The 21895-nt window shown below is 36.1% G+C and overlaps 1 protein-coding gene across 5 annotated transcripts in view; it reads right to left on the reverse strand.

The window, feature by feature from the left end:
• LOC131693376 (titin) overlaps positions 1–21895 on the reverse strand; it is a 140329-nt gene that overhangs the window by 49408 nt on the left and 69026 nt on the right. For 2 of the 5 annotated variants that reach the window (XR_009306230.1, XM_058981141.1), the window contains exon 13: positions 14667–14796. The exons of 1 other annotated variant lie outside the window; for it this stretch is intronic. Coding sequence is in view for 3 of the 4 variants with exons in the window: in XM_058981141.1 (XP_058837124.1) it covers positions 14667–14796 (130 nt within the window). In the remaining variant the exon portion in view is untranslated. 2 more of the 5 variants (XM_058981143.1, XM_058981142.1) reach the window with 2 other exon arrangements.

Here is a 21895-nt window from a genome sequence, read left to right on the forward strand (position 1 = left end):
AACCCGTAACTCCGGAGCCGGAAGTCCAATGAATAAAAAGTTCAATAGCAGCCGATGGGAAGGTTGTACCTTTCATTTGAGACTAAGTTTGTGCAAATCGGTCCAGCCATCTCTGAGAAACAGAGGTGATATTTTTTCCACATAGACACATTCACAGACATTTTCCGATCTCGACGAACTGAGTCGAATGGCATATGACACACGGCCCTCCGTGCCGGGATTAGGTAGAGGATTTTTAGAGTGATTGCATAACCTCTCTATATGAGAAAGGCAAAATGTGTGCTACGGGAAATATTTTATAGGCTCTTTTAAATTGAAATCTTGTAATCGACACCAAATAAATGACTGGATAGTAACTTGCAAAAATAGCTTGAGTATAATGTGCCCAATAGTATAAAGTTTTAGCGGTTCAACTATTAGTTAAAACAAATTTTTATTGCTTCTCTTCAGCAAATTGGCGAAAGATCCGATCCACAAAAGATATATAAAATTTGTATTAGGACATGCTTCTAGAGACGGTTTTTTTTCCTAATTAAATTTTCTTATGGGATTTGCGGTTCAACTTCGTCTCGTCAGAATCCGACACTAACTTAGTGACAGAACTAAGCTCGCTAGCTAGAGTTGATGAATGACTGGGGGTTTACTCAGAATTCCGGCCCTACCATAGCCCTGTCACTAAGTTAGTGTCGGATTCTGATGAGATGAAGTCGGAACGCAATTTCCAAAATTAATTTAGTTATAGATTTTGTGCTTTTCACGCGCAAAACTTGTTTTAAACAATTTTCTCCGTAATGGAGAGATAATAGTTTTCACCAAATTTTTCTCCACTCAAGAGAAATATACCATAGTTCTTGTCTTGGTTAACGCGATGCCCTGTGGGCTGATTTGAAACAATTTTATAATTGAATTAGTCACTCAGTGAAGCATGAAAAACTTCACTGAGGGCATGTTTCTGTTTTCGGCAGCCTATGTTTAATGGTTTAATGGTTTCCTATATGAATAGTAGAAGGGTTTTCACTGTTTCTCAACGGTTATTTTTCATTTTATTGAGCCAATAACCGTTTACGACCTAACTGGGTAGCAAACACATTGATCATCAATTTCCAGAATCCAACGGTGTCATTACAATTTGTGTTTCATTTTAACGTATACTAGATCACCTTCATATTTCGGCTCTGTGAGTAATACCTTTTTCAGGTCACCAATACTGTTTGTTATTTCTCAACTGTCATTTTTACCGCTTTATTTTTAACTATTACCATCATCATCAAGTTATGATTCACGTCCTAATATGTTGCGAATCATTTTGTACATACACAATGCCTACATCAGGCTGACCTTCCGGTTTCCGAGGTACTCCCCCCAAACCAGTCACAAATCTTTCACCCGGCACTGTATGCGCATGACCGTGTACACACTGATGCCGAACGGCGCGCAGGACGAGACAGAGCATCACTCTGATCGGCGGACCACCTTACCCTCTATTCCCCGTGCATACCCGCCCGCACAACCCACTCATCGTGACAAATATCCGCGGCGGTTGCGGACTCTATCTCGCTCTTAGCTTACCGTCGTTCGCAACCCAACCAGTCGCGTACCTGTGTTTCAAGTGTTCGGATCGGACGCGCGCGTGCTCCCGTCAACCCGTCACAACCCGATCAGGCGGTATCTCCATCTCGTTCCATCTCGTGCGCTGGTCATCATTGCCCGCTGGGTGGACGAATGGATGGGTTGGGAGCGACAACGACATTAGATAGATTACCAAATAAATAAATAAAAAAAAAAAAAATTGGCGCGATTCAGTTCCGGTTGTACAACAATAAGAATGTGACCCTGGTGCGTGCCGTGCTCGTGTCGTCCCCGATGCACGGTGAATATCTTATGTCTCTTGCGCTTGGCACCGGAAGGTGTTTTGGAATTCGCGATCGCGTGTGATATTGTGTCATTGTTTTGATGGGTAACCGCCTTTTGTTTTATTAGCTAGAAACATGCAACACGTTTGGTCGTTAGTAAACAACAAATAGCAGTAGCAGCAGCAGCAGCGGCATTCCGGAAGCACCAGGGATAAGCAGTTGTGTGATATGAAGCGGGATGATTTGGGATGCAAAATATTGGAAACAGTTGTGAATTGTTTTTTAAATAATTTTTTGGTTGATTTTTGTATCACTTTAATTGTCGTTTCAATTTGAATCTTAAACAAATATACAAAAGTGGAAGTGTGTGTGTTTTCGTCGGTATGTAAATAATGTTTACAAAAACTATAAAATATTGATCTTCCTCAAATCTAAACGCTAAATCACTTAAACATTAATCAATAAGTTAGGCTTACAAGTAAAACGAACAAAAGCTAGCGATAGCGTTATAACACGTACAGATAAAAGTTGGGCTAGTGTAAAAAAATAATCTTAACCTAAATTAGTTTGCAGTTCGGGGGACGATGACACCCCGGTTCCTGTCGTCGGTCCTGTACACGCTCTCTGGACGCAAGCTGGCAAGGTTAATACTCAAAATCCTGCGGTTGCAATTAGTGGCAGTTATCGCGCACAGCACACGGAATGGACGCGGGCAAAAGACACTCAAAGTGACCCAAACGGACAAGCAAAAGCAGCTTAAAATTAGACCCGGGCCGAAAAAAAAACCGTTAAATGTTTAAAGATAAGTATATTATTGTTGTTTTGCTCTTTTGCTTGCAGTTCGAAGCACCCCCGCGCATCGGTGATAATTTACCGCTGTGTTTTCGAATAATCTGCGGTCTGTCAAATGATTTTTTTGAGTTTGAAAAGTTGGTTCTTCGAGTTGCAAGTTTGTTTTTTTAAGTGTCTTATATGAACGGATACTAATGACTTTTCTGTTTTTTTTATTTGAACAGGACACACTGAATGGCGTTCCGGGAACGAGTGACCGGAGGTCGGTTCGAGCTCCAGGTGTAGCAAAAATTGGCTGCGGTGCAGAGTGCGATTCTTACGGAGCAGCAGCAGCAGGTCAAACCGGTGGCTATTTTGTCATGTCTGTGCGGACGTTGAGTGATGGATCATTTAACAATTTTTAAAAATGGCAAGTCTATTCATTCGTGGCAATAACCGGCCGAAAAGGTGTGCATATTTTTTGGCAGAATATGAATCAGTTTGTTTACGGCTTGAACCGGTGGCGATGACAACAGGTGAGACACGAGGGCAAAAAATTCAAGGAAGCGTGGGAAGCTTGTGAGACAATAGACAATGCAGTGACTAAGACAGGTCGATCAAATGTCCATCCGAGGAAGATGACGGCTTACAGCATCCGGAGGTGAGTTTACCGAATGTTCTAGAAATTTTCCGCTGGTGCATAAAGGACTCCAAAGGCGATTGTCATAATTACATTGTAACTATGATCGCACCTCGGCGCGCCGTCTGTGCGGATGAAGATCAGCGAAACCAGATTGCCCCATTTACTACAATGTCTACAAGCGGAGATTGAGATCTGGCTTAGATCCGATCATAGCGCATAAATTACCGTTCAAAGGGAAGGTCAATCCAGACATAAACTGATGATCGATTTGTGTTCAACCCACCGGCGTTTAAGTAAAAAGAAGATCTTAATTTCGAAGCTATTTTCAGAAATTTTATTGCCTCTGTTTCGTTTTAATACGATTTATTTTTTTCGGTTACGAACAAGCTATAGCACAATTTTTCTTTCAAGTGGTTGTTTCCTTGCAGTTTTTTTTTTTGGTCGGATACGAGTTTAATTTTTTTTCGCACTCCCGCAAAGCTGTGCTGTCCTGAGAACCCCTCGCTTGAACGTCTGCTCAAAAAATCCGTACCGAGGTAAGTAAATGAACAATTTAAAATACACTTGTTTCGAAGAGTTCTTTTTTGACTTTTTAAAACAAATCAAAGATAAATAAACACATGCATCCGGTGAAAGTCTGTTGTTTTTCGTTATCCGAAATATCACTGCAGGATGAAAAAAAAATCTTCGCCCGAAACGACAGAAAGTGGGTGGTTGACAATCCTTCCCGAGTGTGAAAGCCGATCCATTAACCGCCAATTTGCAGCTCATTTTTACGCACCGATTAGTAAAAGAAAGAAAAAAAAAGATCACTTCACAGTAGGCCCGGATCGTAATCGGAGAGCATCTTTATTTCTGACGTGGTCCGGGAAGAGGAAAATCTCGAGAAAAGAAGCAAAAAAAAAAAACGGTTTCGCATCGCAGCAGGCAGGCAAAATTCACCGGGGTAAAACAGCGTCTAAAGTCGCTAAAAATAGCGACGCATCTGCGCTCGCAGCAAGCCAACCAACCAGTCAGTCAGCCAGTGCGCGCGAAACATTATGTTTGTATGATAGAACTGAAAACTAGAAAAGCAACTTTTCGATGGTCGAAAATTGAAAACTGCGTGGTACAACAGGGTGGGAAAACGCGCGAGCGTACAGACCTCCCAAAATTTCACACGTCCGATTGATCAGTCAGCGTTACAACAGCTCCACACACCGGGATGCGTCCGTCGTTCCCGTCTCCGGGCGGGGAGGAGACGGTGGGGACCAGGTTCTGAGTCATGGTTGGAAAATTCCAAACACGATTTCCACCTTGCGGTGTGCGATTTGTGCACACGGCACGGCACACACGCGACACGAACTGCTCGAATTTTTGCACTCCACCTTGCGCGATCCAGATGCCAGACCTGCTATTCATTAATTTCAGCTTAATTTTTGACAGGTTGCCACCCGGCTACGGCTCTTCCCGGTAGATTTTTTCCTTCGTCTTTTTTTTGCATTCGTTGGTGGCCGGAGAGACTGAGAACGGAACTGCTCGACTTCGTGGGGGTGTGCACTGAACGACGCAGAAGAAGCTAGCACAAGATGGATGATGGTCTCTAGAGGATTTAAACTGATTGAAGTTGAAAACAATTTTATGCACTGTACCGAGGAAGGTGTGGCGTGGGTGGTTTTTGATAGCATCATCATCATTATTTGCTATATTTACTCAAACATCAAACGACTGTTCAAAATTGAATTGAAAGGGAAGGTCTTCTCAAGGAACTAAATTCAGTCTAGAGATGGGCATACTGATCGTGTCCGATTCACTCGAAAAAAAAAAGAATTGAGTCTTGTTTGATTCAGTGATTTATTTAGGTAGATTAAGGGAAAGTTCTCATTCAAAATTTTCAAAAATTTGATTTTTTTGCTTTGAATTTTTTGAAAGGTGTAACTGTCTACTATATTATGTTAAACGGGTTTTTCGATCCGCACATCATAAAAGTTTCTACAGGCGATTTTTTGAAGCGGCGTCCTGGCCGCCAAACGATGGTTTCGGCTCGAGATGCGCGTCTCAGGTAGAAGCCTTTCCCAGAACGCTTCACCTTGCACTGTACATTAGGATGGGGCACATTTGTATGGGAAAACGTAAAGTTGGCCGCATCAAATCAGCAAAAATATATTTTGGTTCCATTTAAGGTCACAAAAAAACAGTGTAAAATTAGGGAACGACAGGTTATGACCCAGCGTACCACTTTGCGTTTGAAATTTGTATGGGAACTCGTATGGGAAAACCTACTTTTTTGCATTTTAATTTCTAGGGACCCTAGATTTGTCTGTAGAATCCAAACTATAATATATATGCATAGTCCAAGATATGTCTAACAATTTTTATGAAGGAAGAATGGCGCTAAAATGTTCCCAAAAAATTATTATATGATGTGAGATAGAGACGGGTAAACCGATCGTGTCCGATTCACTCAAAAAAAAAAAGAATTGACTCTTGTTCGATTCAGTGATTCATTTGGGAAGATTAAAGGTAGGTTCTCATCCAAAATTTTCAAAAAATTAATTTTTTTCTTTGCATTTTTTGGAAGGTATAAGTGTGTAAATGAGTTTTCGATCAGCGCATCGAAAAAACAGGCCATTTTTCGAAGCGCAGTCCTGGCTGCCTCGGCTCGAGACGTGCGTCTCAGGTAGAAGCCTTTTCATGGCATCATGACCGTTCCCAGAACGTTTCGCGTTGCACTGGTTTTGTGTACAGGTCTCGAGAACATATTTCACGGCTTGATTTGTAGAGGTGTCGTAGACTAATCGTGAGTTATCAAACAACTAAAAATTTTATAGCCACATTTTAGTACGCCATACTGGAATAGCCATTTTTATTTTTTTTTTGAATTTTGATACATAATAACTCAAATTCGAGTTTATAAATCACAAAACCTTTTCTTTCGCGATTTTGACTAAAATATCATTTATTTATGTTGGATCGGCCATTTTGAATTCCAACAAACTTCAAATTCGTAAACAGCTATGTCCAAAATCCATAGCTCCATATAATTGATATCAAAAATTAACATTCTACCCTTGAACAATTTATCGAAAGTAAAACACTTTCGATAAATTGTTCGAGTGAAACTTTAAACGTGTATAGCTCAAAAAAGTTTTTTTTTGATTTTTCAAAACAATCTCATTTGAAAACGGTTCAATTTTATCTTTTGACCTCCCGAAAGAAATCCTTTTCATTGAAGGAATGACCTATAAAATCTACGAAATCTTTGTATTCGCTATTTCTAGTGCACGGAAAAAAATCGTTCTCAAAATCGTGAATAAAGTGCCATGAATTCCAGAACAATAATTTTTTACGTTACGAAAATAGGGCCACGAAAAAAAATTATGCGTTTTAAAATTATGTTCAATTTCCCTTCATAAACGCTCGCATAACGCGTTTATTCGCGGAAATGTTTTTGTTTTGTGAGTTTCAATCGCGGATTGCGCCATATCCACAAAATCGATTTTCTGTACGGAAACTAGTTCACAACTTTATGAGCATCATTCACAAAACCAAAGGTTGATTCATGACGCTATTCATAGATTTAGGAACATGAGTTCACAAAATCAAAATTAAATCTGAATATTTTCTCGTGAACATGAAACACAGGAAATTTTATTTACGTATTTGGGAACTGGTCTTGATTCCAATTGCGATAGTCTCTGCAGACCATTCGTGCTCCCCAAATAGTTCACAAAATCATGAAATATTCATGAATTCGTGAACAAGTTCATGATAGCTAGTACATGGTTTATAATTTATTTTCCGTACTTGTGATATTTGGAAGATATCCCTAATCATTTCCAATTTCATCCAAAATGATAATGAAATTTCTACGTGAACTATTTCACAAAATTTGTGTTTTATAATTACGTTTAATTTCCCTCCAGAGATGCCAGCATAACACTTTTCTTAGTGGAACTATTTTGTTCACCAAATCGATTTTCTGTACGTGAACTAGTTCACAATTTTATGAACATTATTCACAAAATCAAAGGTTGATAGATGATACTATTTATAGATTTAGGAACATGAGTTCACAATATCAAATAAAAAAAATCCGGATATTTTTTCGTGAACTATTTCACGAAACACGAAATTTTATTCATGAATCCATTCATTCCTCGTAAGTTAGTTCATGATCCCCAATATTCTAGTCACGATCAAATATCCGTGCTTGTGAAATAGTTCACATAATCATGAAATATTGATCATGTATTCGTGAACTGGTTCATGATACCTAGTATTAAGCCACAACTCACCATTCGTGCTCGTGAAATAGTTAAAAAATCATCAAATATTATTTCTGTATTCGTGAACTGGCTAATGATTCCTAATATATTAGTCACGATTCAATATCCGTACTCGTGAAATAGTTTTCGAAATCTTAAAGTATTATTCATGTATTCGTGAACTGGTCCACGATACCTACTAAAGTAGTCACGGCTAACCATTCGTGTTCCCCAAATAGTTCATGAAATCTTGAAATATTATTCATGAATTCGTGAACAAGTTCATGATATCTAGAACATGAATTACGCTCTATTTTCCGTGCTTGTGATATTTAGAAGATATCTTTAATCGTTTCCAATTTCATGCAAAACAGTAATGAAATTTCCACGTGAACTATTTCACAAAATTTGTGTTTTATAATTGTGTGCAATTTCCCTTCAGTAATGCCCGCATAACGCTTTTATTAGTGGAACTCAGTCTTCCCAAATGAACATCGAACACCATGTTCGCTCTAGGTCTGTGCTCATCTTATACCCGCATTTCTTGTGCAAACTCGCACACGCCAATGCGTGTGCACAACCGAACCCAATGTACATACGCGGTGTTCGTACACACAGGTTTCTGACACTAGTTTTTTTCTTTCTCTCACTCTTCATCACTAGTGTTGACGCGTTTTGTTTTGTGTGTTTCTTTCTTGTGTACGTACTCGGTGTACGTACACGATGTTTAAACCGAAGTTTACACGGTGTTCGCGGCAAACCTGTACACAATGGCAAAGCATGTGGCATGTGTAAGGTTGAACGCGTGCAGGTGCAAACTTGTCGAGGTTTATGGGAAGTTTGGTGGAACTATTTTGTCCACCAAATCGTTTTTCTGTACGTGAACTAATTCTTAACTTTATGAACATTATTCACAAAACCAAAGGTGGATCAACCTGATACTATACATAGATTTAGGAACATAGGCTCACAAAATCAAAATTAAATCCGGATATTTTCTCGTAAAACTATTTCATGAAACACGGAATTTTATTCATGAATCCAATCATTCCTCGTGGACTAATTCATGATTCCTAATATTTTAGTCAAGATCCAATATCCGTGCTCGTGAAATAGTTCATAGAATCATGAAATATTATTCATGAATTCGTGAACTGGTCCATGATTCCTAATACAATAGTCACGGTTGACATTTCGTGCTCCTCAAAAAGTTCACAAAATCATGAAATATTACTCATGAATTCGTGAACTGATTCCTAGTACATAATTTACGATCTATTTCCCGTGCTTTAGAAATTTAGAAGATATCCCTAATCATTCCCAATTTCATGCAAAATGCTAATGAAATTTCCACGTGAACTATTTCACAAAATTTGGTGCATTATTCGTGGAATCAATTTCCATGCACTTTGTCATGAAATGTCCAGCAATAGGCACGAGCATTTGATACAAGAAAATTACTAGATCCACAAACATCGTTATTTATTTGACTAGGTCCGACCGATGTGATGTCCTGACAGAAAACGGAAAGTACACTGTGTACCACAAATCGTTTTCGTGATACAGTTCACAGAACAAGATACCGCGAACCAGTCACATTTTTATGATCCAGTTCATATTGTCATGTTACTTCGAATAAATAATCGATGGTAACCAAAAACAGATCAGAGAAGGCGACGAGAACTTACGAATACCATTATAAAATTTCTGATATAACGGAATATGGGTCACGTTACTCCACGTGTCCAATGCGATCCAGAAAAAAATATCACTATAACGTGAACAGAAACTACGAAAATTGTGACTAAGATCCTGAAATCATGAACATGATTCATTCAACTCGTGACAAAAATTTCAAAAATCGTGACTAAGATCCTAAAATCTTGGATATAAAAGAGACATAAGCTTCTACTCGTAAATAAAAAATCATGAACATAAATCAAATTACTCATGATCAAAAAATCAAAAACTGTGACTAAGATCCTGATATCATGAACACGATTCACTTTTTTTCATTACCAGAAAATCACGATATCGAGAATAGATAAAAATTACTGCGCGTGTCAAATTCGAAAGTAAACTCTGGAATAAAATATTACGATAACGTGAACAGTGAATGACGAAAATCGTGATTAAGATATTAAGATCATGAACATAAATCACTCAACTCGTGACGAAAATATCCAAAATCGTGACTAAGATTCAGAAATCACGAATACAAAAAAAACATAAATTTCAACTCGTGACTAAAGTATCATAACAACGTGAAGAGAAGTTATGAAAATCATGACAAAGTTCCTGAAATTATGAACATAAATTGCATTAGTCGTGATTGAAAAATCAAAAACCGTTACTAAGATCCTGAAGTCATGAACATAGTTCACTGACTAAACTATGTCTATAAAGCGAATATAAATTACGAAAATCGCCACTAAAATCCTTAAATCATGAACATAAATCCTGCCAGTCTGTCAGAACAGTCCCATAGAAAACTCATGAATAGAATAGTACGGTAACGTAATAATGAATCACAAAAATCGCGAATAAACTCCTGAAATCATTAACATCGTTGGACTGTCGGTCTTCCGAAATTATGAACAAGAATCATAACAAAAACTAAACATATCCAGGGAACAACAACAACAGTAGCCCACCCCAACATTCGAATGTAATGCCATGGGGGTGTTCGGGGCGTACTAGTTCTTTCTGGAAACACAAATAGTTTCATGAATATGAGGTTTTTTATTCATAGTTTCAGGAACTTGCTCACGGTTTTCGTAAATCGCGCAGCTCACGAAATCGTGACCACTTTTTTTATTAATTTATGAATGGAATTTTCTTTACATGTGAAGTCTTAAAGTGGAAAAAATTGCAAAAAAATCGACCTCAAAGTTCGAAATCGAATCATTATGTCAAATTTGAAGTTTTATTACCAATTCTTAGATCATTCCTCCAATAAATTTAGTTTACTTTGGAGCCTTATTATTAGTTTTGTGTTTCAAATCGATCCTGAGTAGACAGTAGGCTGTACGCAGTTTTGTAATTCCACGTGCATCTAATCTTAAACAGAAAGTCACCACGAGTGCCATGTTGTTTTTTTTAGTCTTGAAAAAAATTGTAAATAAAGACCTTTGAATCTTAAAACGGTTTCCTTCTATGCATTTCATTGGCCCACAAAAAATCCAAATTTGGCTTACTTGAAGGTGAATCAAGCCAAATTCGAGTAAACCCTTTACTTTAGCTTATATTATTTTTTTTATATTTTGCAATGGAAATTTATACTAATTAATTTGCAAGGGCTATGCGTTCAATATTTCAACAGCCTTGCTGTATAGTTGCCATGATGAGTTTATTATATGTAGAGTTCGACTGTGACGGTTTACTGTGATTTTTTATTTATTTTTGACGGCTTAGTCAGTCTTTCCCTGAAGATGACGCAAAACAGCACCGAAACGTCGGACAAAAATTTAAATACGTTCTACTAATTCTTTAAAGACTAAGCCGTCAAAAATATATAAAAAATCATAGTAAACCGCCACAGTTGAACTTTACATATAATCAACAGCCTTGGTTCATAAAAAAAAGAATAAAAATATGTCCAGGCTTTGTCAATGTTTTGGTCATTTGAATGAGAACCCCTTCTCAAAGAAATATCTTTTTGATTGATTTGGAGTAGATATATTTTGATTCCATATATACAAATAAGTGTGCGTGTGTTCACTGCGCTTATTTATTTTGATGTGGCTTATATCCATAGCTATCGAATTCCATTTGCGAGAATCGTTTTAGGATCATCGTACTTCATTTGTTCGGTGTAGCGCATTCATTCAGTTATGTTCGGTTTAAATTTAATTTTAGCTTCAAACTGAATTTTGTTTCAGTGCTAGCTCTAAGTGGGATAATCTAGCAAAAATGTATCAAACATAGACTACGCAGTTCAGTTGAGCTCTAAAATTTAAAAGATGTCACCTTTTGACTTTATACACTACAAATAAAGGGTGTCCCGCATTAAATTGTTTCACAAAAAACTGTAGAAAATAACCCATTGGTTGCTTTCTCTGGCAAATTTGGGTAGAACTTGTTTAGAGTGTATTGTTATCGCCGTCAGTTTTTTGAAAATTGGAAAAAATGGCATAACCCGAAAAGCAACATCGCGAATTGATTGTGCGCAAGCACCTGGAAAATCCTCAAATATTTCTTGATTAAACGTTACTACCAAACTCTGAACAACGTACTGATGGCTGAAAAATCGTGACGAGTGGCAAAATTCGGCGAGAAAATCAAGGGCCCTTAAACTGTACACCCAGATGCTGACGAAGCCTCATTGTCTCATTATGGATGATGAGACTTACGTCAAGTCGTACTTCCGGGGTAATTGTTCTTCAGCACCCAGCAAAAGTTTGATGTCCTGGAGGAAGAAAGGAAGCTGAAACTTTCAAAGTTGGCCAAAAATACATGATTTGGCAAGCAATCTGGTCATGTGGCAAATCGAAGTACGCCGTTCGTGACTACCGGGACTCTAAACGAGAAGATCCACCTCAAGGAGCGGCTATAGAAGCGTCTGCTTCCTCTGTGCAAGCAACTGCGATATTCTGGCCAGATCTAGCTTCGTGCCACTATTTAAATGTTGTGCTGGAGCCAAGAGGGTCACTTTCTTACCCAAGGACATAAACCCCCTCAACGCACCGGAACTAAGGCCTATCGAAAAATACTGGGCAATTATGAAGCAAGCACTACGGAAGCATCCCAAAGAGGTCAAATTTGAAGAAGGTATGAAGAAAAAGTGGATATCCGTACAGAACAAGCTGCAGCCAGATGTTGTACAGAACCTAATGGGCGAAGTTAAGCGTAAGGTGCGAGCGTACGGTTATGGTATTGAAGTTGAATGAAATAAATATGCCAAAAGCTTACTAATGGGTTATATTTTATTGTCTGAAAGTTTGAAAAGGATCGGTCCACTAGGTAATTTTTAACAGCGTTTTTTTTCGTGATGCAATTTGATGCGGGACATCCTTTAAATGCTGTAATTATAATTTATCGCAGTCGCTCAACCGCAGGTTGTTTTGAAAGAATAGCAACTTTTTAAAAAAGAATTGTGATTCACTCACTCTTTTCAAGTGTCGATTCGCGATTCATTTGCCCATCTCTAAAATGTAAACACGAGAATGTTTTATTCTGTGATTAGTTGACTCGTTTTCCCGCGAGTTTCTTGTTCGCAATTCCTCAAAACGACTTTCAAGAATGGTGCTAAAAGAAAATCGAAACGCTAATTGCACGCCTTTGCTATTAGCTTCTTTACTGACACAGTTAATCTCACTTTTCTTGACAGTTCACTAGTGCTGTTTACACGGATATTAGAAAAATTTTGTGTACGACTAGATTCGCTCTAGGCAAATTGCAAGGAATTTTTCTAAGTCCATTTAAACAGCAAAAGCGAACTGTTCAAAAATGAATTTTTTTTCATTCATTTGTGACGTCACCGTAAAGTATTCGGTTGAACGCTGATGTCACAAATGAATTTGAGTGTTCATTTTTGACAGCTCGCTTGTACTGTTTACGTAGACTTAGAAAAATTCTTTGCAATTTACTTGGACCGAATCTAGTCGTCCACATTTTGTTTCGAAGATCATGTAAACAGTACTAGTTAACTGTCAAGGAGAGTGAGGTTAACTGTGTCAGTAAAGAACCTAATTGTATACTCCTTGCAATCGTTCTATTTTTTTCCTTTTGCAGAGAAAACTTCTAAAAACTAAGAGTGAATAATGCCTAACAACACACCACACAATAACCACCAGAAGATCAAAGTCCTGCTTCCAAAATGTCAAAGAAAACTGTCCACTGTACTCAACTCTACCGACGAGGGGTGTGCGGTAGTGATTCGGATTGCACACTGCAACGTGGAGAGCTAGTGCACATGGACAATACAATTTTTTTCCTTCAGGTGGGACTAGAAAACCGTCATTCAGAGTCTGATTTCGCCTGACAGGAAAGCAACCGAAGACGGTAGATTCGAATTATTAGCTGATGTAGTGGCGTCCGGGGATGGGATGACGAATGGTGAATGGTGTTTCGTTAGGAATCCTCTCGATTTCATCAAAGTGTGCCGCCATTTTTTGTTTGTTTTCGTTCACGTTGGGTCTGACAAACAGTTAAACATTTTTTGTTTGGTTTTATTTTAAAAATTGCTTGCAAATTTATTTGTTAAGCTGCTATTCATCGTAAGCTGTTTAAAATAGTTTGCTATAAATTGGGTTTTAATAAGCTATAATAACTTCATTGTATGAATATCGATAAATAAGGTAATAAATAGTCACATTTTTTTTCATCTTAAAATTGGGGAAACAAAGGAAGAGTTATTTAGACATGACGACTAGTCCGGGTTGACTTGCTTTTTTCGTTACTTTTTTTCTGTCTTAGCTTAATTGCACTCGCACTGATAGCCATTTTTTTGTTTGAAACGTTAAAAACTCTTAAAACATATGAAAAATCAGAAACATACAACAGAAAATGAACCGTTAATAACGAAAACAAACGTAAACAGTTTAATTTGGCTGCTTTTGCTATTTGAAGGGGCTTTGAGCTGCACAAAACGCGCGACAATTGACACTAACTACAAAATACTAACTACACGTACTGTTTTAGTACACTCTCAACAATTTACATAGCTGTGTGCGTGTGTGTGCGTGTTAAAACGGGGCTTTGTTTCTTCTTTTGCTTTTGCCAAACACACCGAGGAAAAATACTGCAAGCTGGGCTCCGTTTTCAAATCTAAACTTTTCTGCACTTTCGGTAAAATTTTTATAGAAATCTTTCTCTCTTTAGTGTCAATTTGCCGTTCCCCCCCAGAGACAGTTTGCTGGCCGCCGCCGAGGGGGTTTTTGAAATCTTTTCTTCAAGCTTTTTTTTCTTTTCAGTGTTTTCTTGTTGTATGTTTACGCATTCTATTTTTTCATGTTGCCTGTGTCGGGTTAGAGTAGTAGAAGTAAACATAAAATTAAATGAAATCATCAGAATGAAATAAAATCAGTAGCAAAAAATTGTAAATAGTTGAATAAGTGAAAACAGGAAATTAAAAAAAAATAGAGAGAAAGAGAACAAAGAGGAAAGAAAACCAACTGGAGAAAGTCATGGTTATTTACTGGGTATTCTTACTTTTGACTATCAGTTTGGCGGAGGTTTCGGCTTGGCCGGCCGACGTCGTTACCCGGCAGGTGAACAGACCGGAGTCCTCCTCGTACGTCGTACCGATCAGCAGAACAGCGTTGGTGCCCTCGGTGATCATCTGTGTGGAAGAGAGGGTGGAAAGGAGTAGAGTTAGTTACTTAGGAAGACTCTAGTTTCTAATTCGCTGCTAAACCTAACAAAGTTCTATTCGAGAAGACGCAGTGGTGATGAAAACAATTTAAGCTTGTATTTCGAATATTTTCGCCCATGAAGTCATTTTTCGCGTAATCTTTTTATTGCCTAACTTGTTCTACGTAGTGAAAGGGCGAAACTGAAATTATTACTACTTTTTTGATCTTCATCGCACTGGACAGAATTCTCACAATTTGGCACAGTTCAACGCGTAATTGTGGCCGAAGTGAATCAATAGGAGCCACATGAAAACAATGGAATATCTGGCACTTCCTAGGAACCGATTTCAACCATTTCAAAAGTACTAGAAAGGTTCAAAAAATGATTGACATTTGTTCAAAAAGTTGAAATTCGCATCGAAATAGCTTATTTGGCAGGCAATCTGTACCCGTGGAGAGTGAAGTGTTTTTCCGTCACACCAGTCACTAACGATGAAATTCACTAAACTAATGTTCGTAGAATAAGTTTCAGTTCGTATAGTACAGTATGAAATTTTAGCTTGAAATTAGTTTTATTCGGAATGTGGTTGACGAGTAGATGACGGAAATCGATGTTCGAAGCCATTGTAAAATTCAAGGTGGTGCTTTTTGAAGCAATCGAGTTATCAAGAATTTTGTTCAACAAATGAATTTTCAAATGGCGTCACATGTCGATTTTCATCATCTACTCGCCGAGCTCATTTCAAAAATATCCTTAATGTCAGGATTACCTATCGCAAAATATGGCACATCCGGAAGTCGTCATCTTAGATTTTCAAATATCGTCAAACATCGATATTCATCATCTACTCGTCAGTCCCGTTCCAAAATATTCATAGAATTAGAGTTATTGAGAATTGAATGTTTCATCTTTGATTTTAAAATGGTTTCACTAGTGTTGCCACAATTAAATTTGTGCCGAGAGTCGAAAAATGTTTTCTATCTGTACTTTTCTAAAGAAAAATCTGTACCGGATTTTGTACTCAAACAATACCTTGTTAGTGTTTAAAAAAAATCATTTTTCTTATATTTATTTTTCATTTGAGGAAACAAAATCTAGATATTCGGACTCGGAATCGGTTGTCATATTTGAGCTGAAATTCACAAGAAGACAGTCAGATTAGTTTTAGTGGGTAACGTCAATATCAGCTCTAGCTTAAATTCTCGCCGCTATTTTGTTTGCAACCTAAGACCGCTGACAAAGTGGCAGCGAGAATCTGAGCTGGGGCTGTCAATGACAATAGGATGCGAGAAACCTGCTTGCAGCAAATCAAAAGAAGCATGTCAATGTAGAGGTAGACACTTCTAGAAGATTCGCTCGTCTTTCACACAGACATCATTCCTTTGATTTGCTGGAAGCAGGTTTCTCGCATTTCGCCATCTAATGTCAGCTTCAGTTCAAGCTTAGTCAGTACCAGCTCCACTCCAGATTCTTGCCATCGCTCTGTCAGCGACCTAACTACACGTTTATCTACGGTTGACTGGGATGCATCGCAGTGCTAAATTATTTTACCCTGCTGCCATGCAAAAAATCTGTACCAATCTGTACTTTTTTACAAAAATCTGTGATGCGTACGGTACAGAATCTGTACCAAAAACACTTCAAAAATCTGTGCTTTTCTAGATGAATCTGTACTCGTGGTATCACTGAGTGTCACACATTGATTTTCTGCCATCTATTTGCCAAGGATTTTAAAATTGCGTCAAAAATCGATTTCCATCATCTACTCACCAAGCCGGGAATATCTGAATTTACTTCACTGTGCTTTTGATCGATTCGTCTTATCTGCAATTTTTTGCAGTCAACCTCGAAAAACCTCATATGGGCCAATCATCATTTGAGTTAGCATTGTTCCGCTAAAAGTCAAAATTGTTGCCGATCTGACCGCACACATAACTGAACAAATAGTTCTCTTTCCGCTGAAATTCTCACAGTTTTCAAAAAGGCGAAGCAATCATTACATTCGCCGTATGTGAGTTTGCTATCGTTTCAAATTTACACTCGTGTCAAATTATTTCTGATACTAACTGCATATCGTTCCTGGATGCCTTGTTTATAAACGCATCTGAGTGTCCAGTGTGGTTTGGAGAATCGGAGACAAATAATAATAACTTCACTGTCACGACTTATACTGCGTCATTCTACAGATCAGTGTATCAATATGACATTTAGTTAGCAAGCCCTATTCGTAGAATTCCTAGGTCGTAGATTTGGAATATGTGACGCTATCTAGCGAGACGATCTAAGATGATGTATTTATGATCTGATAACGACCGTTCAAGTTCGTTCGGTTCGAGCCAGTTGGCCAACTCATGCATAATACTGTTGGAGCAGAGAGTTACATCTAGCACCTCTTCTCTGACAAATCGTTCAAATGTTGGGCGATTTCATCTATCAAGTATATGCAAATTTATGATGCTTAAGTATTCTATCAATTCAGTGCCTCTCAAATTGACATCTGAGCTGCCCCAAATTATGTGGTGGGTATTTGCACCACTAAAACAGTGTGATACAACCCTTTTGAAATTGTCAGAAGGTATTCCGCAAAACCCGTTCTTACAAATGTACTTTCACTTAGGTTGTTGCAAAGAGCAATAACGTTTTCAAAATTTCTATATTTATGATGTAAATATTCTCTAGTTCTGACACTTTCCAAATCTTTTCCAGAAAATCAATGAGAATTGAATTTGATGAAGTTTAACTAGAATTAGAGAGTTTTTGACCTATTTTTTCAGGCCAATTTTCAATGCCGCATTCAATCTTTGATTCTTTGATTCTTTGAATCTTTGAATCTTTGAATCTTTGAATCTTTGAATCTTTGAATCTTTGAATCTTTGAATCTTTGAATCTTTGAATCTTTGAATCTTTGAATCTTTGAATCTTTGAATCTTTGAATCTTTGAATCTTTGAATCTTTGAATCTTTGAATCTTTGAATCTTTGAATCTTTGAATCTTTGAATCTTTGAATCTTTGAATCTTTGAATCTTTGAATCTTTGAATCTTTGAATCTTTGAATCTTTGAATCTTTGAATCTTTGAATCTTTGAATCTTTGAATCTTTGAATCTTTGAATCTTTGAATCTTTGAATCTTTGAATCTTTGAATCTTTGAATCTTTGAATCTTTGAATCTTTGAATCTTTGAATCTTTGAATCTTTGAATCTTTGAATCTTTGAATCTTTGAATCTTTGAATCTTTGAATCTTTGAATCTTTGAATCTTTGAATCTTTGAATCTTTGAATCTTTGAATCTTTGAATCTTTGAATCTTTGAATCTTTGAATCTTTGAATCTTTGAATCTTTGAATCTTTGAATCTTTGAATCTTTGAATCTTTGAATCTTTGAATCTTTGAATCTTTGAATCTTTGAATCTTTGAATCTTTGAATCTTTGAATCTTTGAATCTTTGAATCTTTGAATCTTTGAATCTTTGAATCTTTGAATCTTTGAATCTTTGAATCTTTGAATCTTTGAATCTTTGAATCTTTGAATCTTTGAATCTTTGAATCTTTGAATCTTTGAATCTTTGAATCTTTGAATCTTTGAATCTTTGAATCTTTGAATCTTTGAATCTTTGAATCTTTGAATCTTTGAATCTTTGAATCTTTGAATCTTTGAATCTTTGAATCTTTGAATCTTTGAATCTTTGAATCTTTGAATCTTTGAATCTTTGAATCTTTGAATCTTTGAATCTTTGAATCTTTGAATCTTTGAATCTTTGAATCTTTGAATCTTTGAATCTTTGAATCTTTGAATCTTTGAATCTTTGAATCTTTGAATCTTTGAATCTTTGAATCTTTGAATCTTTGAATCTTTGAATCTTTGAATCTTTGAATCTTTGAATCTTTGAATCTTTGAATCTTTGAATCTTTGAATCTTTGAATCTTTGAATCTTTGAATCTTTGAATCTTTGAATCTTTGAATCTTTGAATCTTTGAATCTTTGAATCTTTGAATCTTTGAATCTTTGAATCTTTGAATCTTTGAATCTTTGAATCTTTGAATCTTTGAATCTTTGAATCTTTGAATCTTTGAATCTTTGAATCTTTGAATCTTTGAATCTTTGAATCTTTGAATCTTTGAATCTTTGAATCTTTGAATCTTTGAATCTTTGAATCTTTGAATCTTTGAATCTTTGAATCTTTGAATCTTTGAATCTTTGAATCTTTGAATCTTTGAATCTTTGAATCTTTGAATCTTTGAATCTTTGAATCTTTGAATCTTTGAATCTTTGAATCTTTGAATCTTTGAATCTTTGAATCTTTGAATCTTTGAATCTTTGAATCTTTGAATCTTTGAATCTTTGAATCTTTGAATCTTTGAATCTTTGAATCTTTGAATCTTTGAATCTTTGAATCTTTGAATCTTTGAATCTTTGAATCTTTGAATCTTTGAATCTTTGAATCTTTGAATCTTTGAATCTTTGAATCTTTGAATCTTTGAATCTTTGAATCTTTGAATCTTTGAATCTTTGAATCTTTGAATCTTTGAATCTTTGAATCTTTGAATCTTTGAATCTTTGAATCTTTGAATCTTTGAATCTTTGAATCTTTGAATCTTTGAATCTTTGAATCTTTGAATCTTTGAATCTTTGAATCTTTGAATCTTTGAATCTTTGAATCTTTGAATCTTTGAATCTTTGAATCTTTGAATCTTTGAATCTTTGAATCTTTGAATCTTTGAATCTTTGAATCTTTGAATCTTTGAATCTTTGAATCTTTGAATCTTTGAATCTTTGAATCTTTGAATCTTTGAATCTTTGAATCTTTGAATCTTTGAATCTTTGAATCTTTGAATCTTTGAATCTTTGAATCTTTGAATCTTTGAATCTTTGAATCTTTGAATCTTTGAATCTTTGAATCTTTGAATCTTTGAATCTTTGAATCTTTGAATCTTTGAATCTTTGAATCTTTGAATCTTTGAATCTTTGAATCTTTGAATCTTTGAATCTTTGAATCTTTGAATCTTTGAATCTTTGAATCTTTGAATCTTTGAATCTTTGAATCTTTGAATCTTTGAATCTTTGAATCTTTGAATCTTTGAATCTTTGAATCTTTGAATCTTTGAATCTTTGAATCTTTGAATCTTTGAATCTTTGAATCTTTGAATCTTTGAATCTTTGAATCTTTGAATCTTTGAATCTTTGAATCTTTGAATCTTTGAATCTTTGAATCTTTGAATCTTTGAATCTTTGAATCTTTGAATCTTTGAATCTTTGAATCTTTGAATCTTTGAATCTTTGAATCTTTGAATCTTTGAATCTTTGAATCTTTGAATCTTTGAATCTTTGAATCTTTGAATCTTTGAATCTTTGAATCTTTGAATCTTTGAATCTTTGAATCTTTGAATCTTTGAATCTTTGAATCTTTGAATCTTTGAATCTTTGAATCTTTGAATCTTTGAATCTTTGAATCTTTGAATCTTTGAATCTTTGAATCTTTGAATCTTTGAATCTTTGAATCTTTGAATCTTTGAATCTTTGAATCTTTGAATCTTTGAATCTTTGAATCTTTGAATCTTTGAATCTTTGAATCTTTGAATCTTTGAATCTTTGAATCTTTGAATCTTTGAATCTTTGAATCTTTGAATCTTTGAATCTTTGAATCTTTGAATCTTTGAATCTTTGAATCTTTGAATCTTTGAATCTTTGAATCTTTGAATCTTTGAATCTTTGAATCTTTGAATCTTTGAATCTTTGAATCTTTGAATCTTTGAATCTTTGAATCTTTGAATCTTTGAATCTTTGAATCTTTGAATCTTTGAATCATTGAAATTTGCAAACATAGAAACTTGAAAACTTGGATACTTAGCAACTTGGAAGCTTGGAAGCTTTGATGCTTGGAAACTTGGAAAGTTGGAAAGTTGGAAACTTGGAAACTTGGAAACTTGGAAACTTGGAAACTTGGAAACTTGGAAACTTGGAAACTTGGAAACTTGGAAACTTGGAAACTTGGAAACTTGGAAACTTGGAAACTTGGAAACTTGGAAACTTGGAAACTTGGAAACTTGGAAACTTGTAAACTTGTAAACTTGAAAACTTGGAAACTTGGAAACTTGGAAACTTGGAAACTTGGAAACTTGGAAACTTGGAAACTTGGAGACTTGGAGACTTGGAGACTTGGAGACTTGGAGACTTGGAAACTTGGAAACTTGGATGCCTGGATGCTTGGAAACTTGGAAAGTTGATAAGCTGGAAGCTTGGAAACATGGAAACTTGGGAAGGTTGAAAGTTGGAAACTTGGAAACTTGTTAAGTTGGAAAGTTGGAATATTGGAATGTTCGATAGTTGGAAAGTTTGAAAGTTGGACAGTCGGAAACTTGGAAACTTGAAAATTGTGTATTTTCTTATGCCGAACAAAATTTTAGTACATTTGGAATCACCCGGAAAAGTTATTTAAAAAAAATGATTTTCAGGGGTGTATCGTAGAAAACTCTTCAAATGTGTATTAACCCTTAAATGCGCAATGTTGTTCTAAAACAACATTGTGAAAACCATCTTAAAATTATCAGAGTAGCGTATTAATGTTGAGAGACAATTTTCAGAAAATTTGAAAAAAATTGCTTTGCGCCTTTAAGGGTTAAAATCAAAAGTTAGATACATAGTTTCTTCAACAAAGTTGTTTCTTATTCTATTCCCTACAACTCTGCTAAATACAGTTTTTAATTATTTTCATAAATAACCAAACAAAAATTTGCTTTTTAGCTTTAGAGAGATTAATCACCAAACTAATACTTTAATAAGATGGGGAATATTTCATAGACAAACTTTGCTGAAGACAATATAGCTCCAAAATCGTTTTTTCTTGGCCAAAACTATTTTGATCACGTTTTTGCCTATTTGGAAACACTGTGCAGCGTACACCCGCCGTAATTGGTATCAAACTTCTTCGCCGACGGTGCTGGCTGTTGATTTTGGGGTGCTGGGTGCTGCTTCGGCAGTTGTCATTATAGCCTGAAAAGCTGTCAGGGACGATCCATAAATGACGTAGCATTTTTTGAGTGATTTTCAACATCTCCCTCCCCCTTCGCAGCATTTCGTCATAAACCTCTA

This window comes from Topomyia yanbarensis, chromosome 3 (assembly GCF_030247195.1).
Source record: "Topomyia yanbarensis strain Yona2022 chromosome 3, ASM3024719v1, whole genome shotgun sequence".
Taxonomy (NCBI): domain Eukaryota; kingdom Metazoa; phylum Arthropoda; class Insecta; order Diptera; family Culicidae; genus Topomyia; species Topomyia yanbarensis.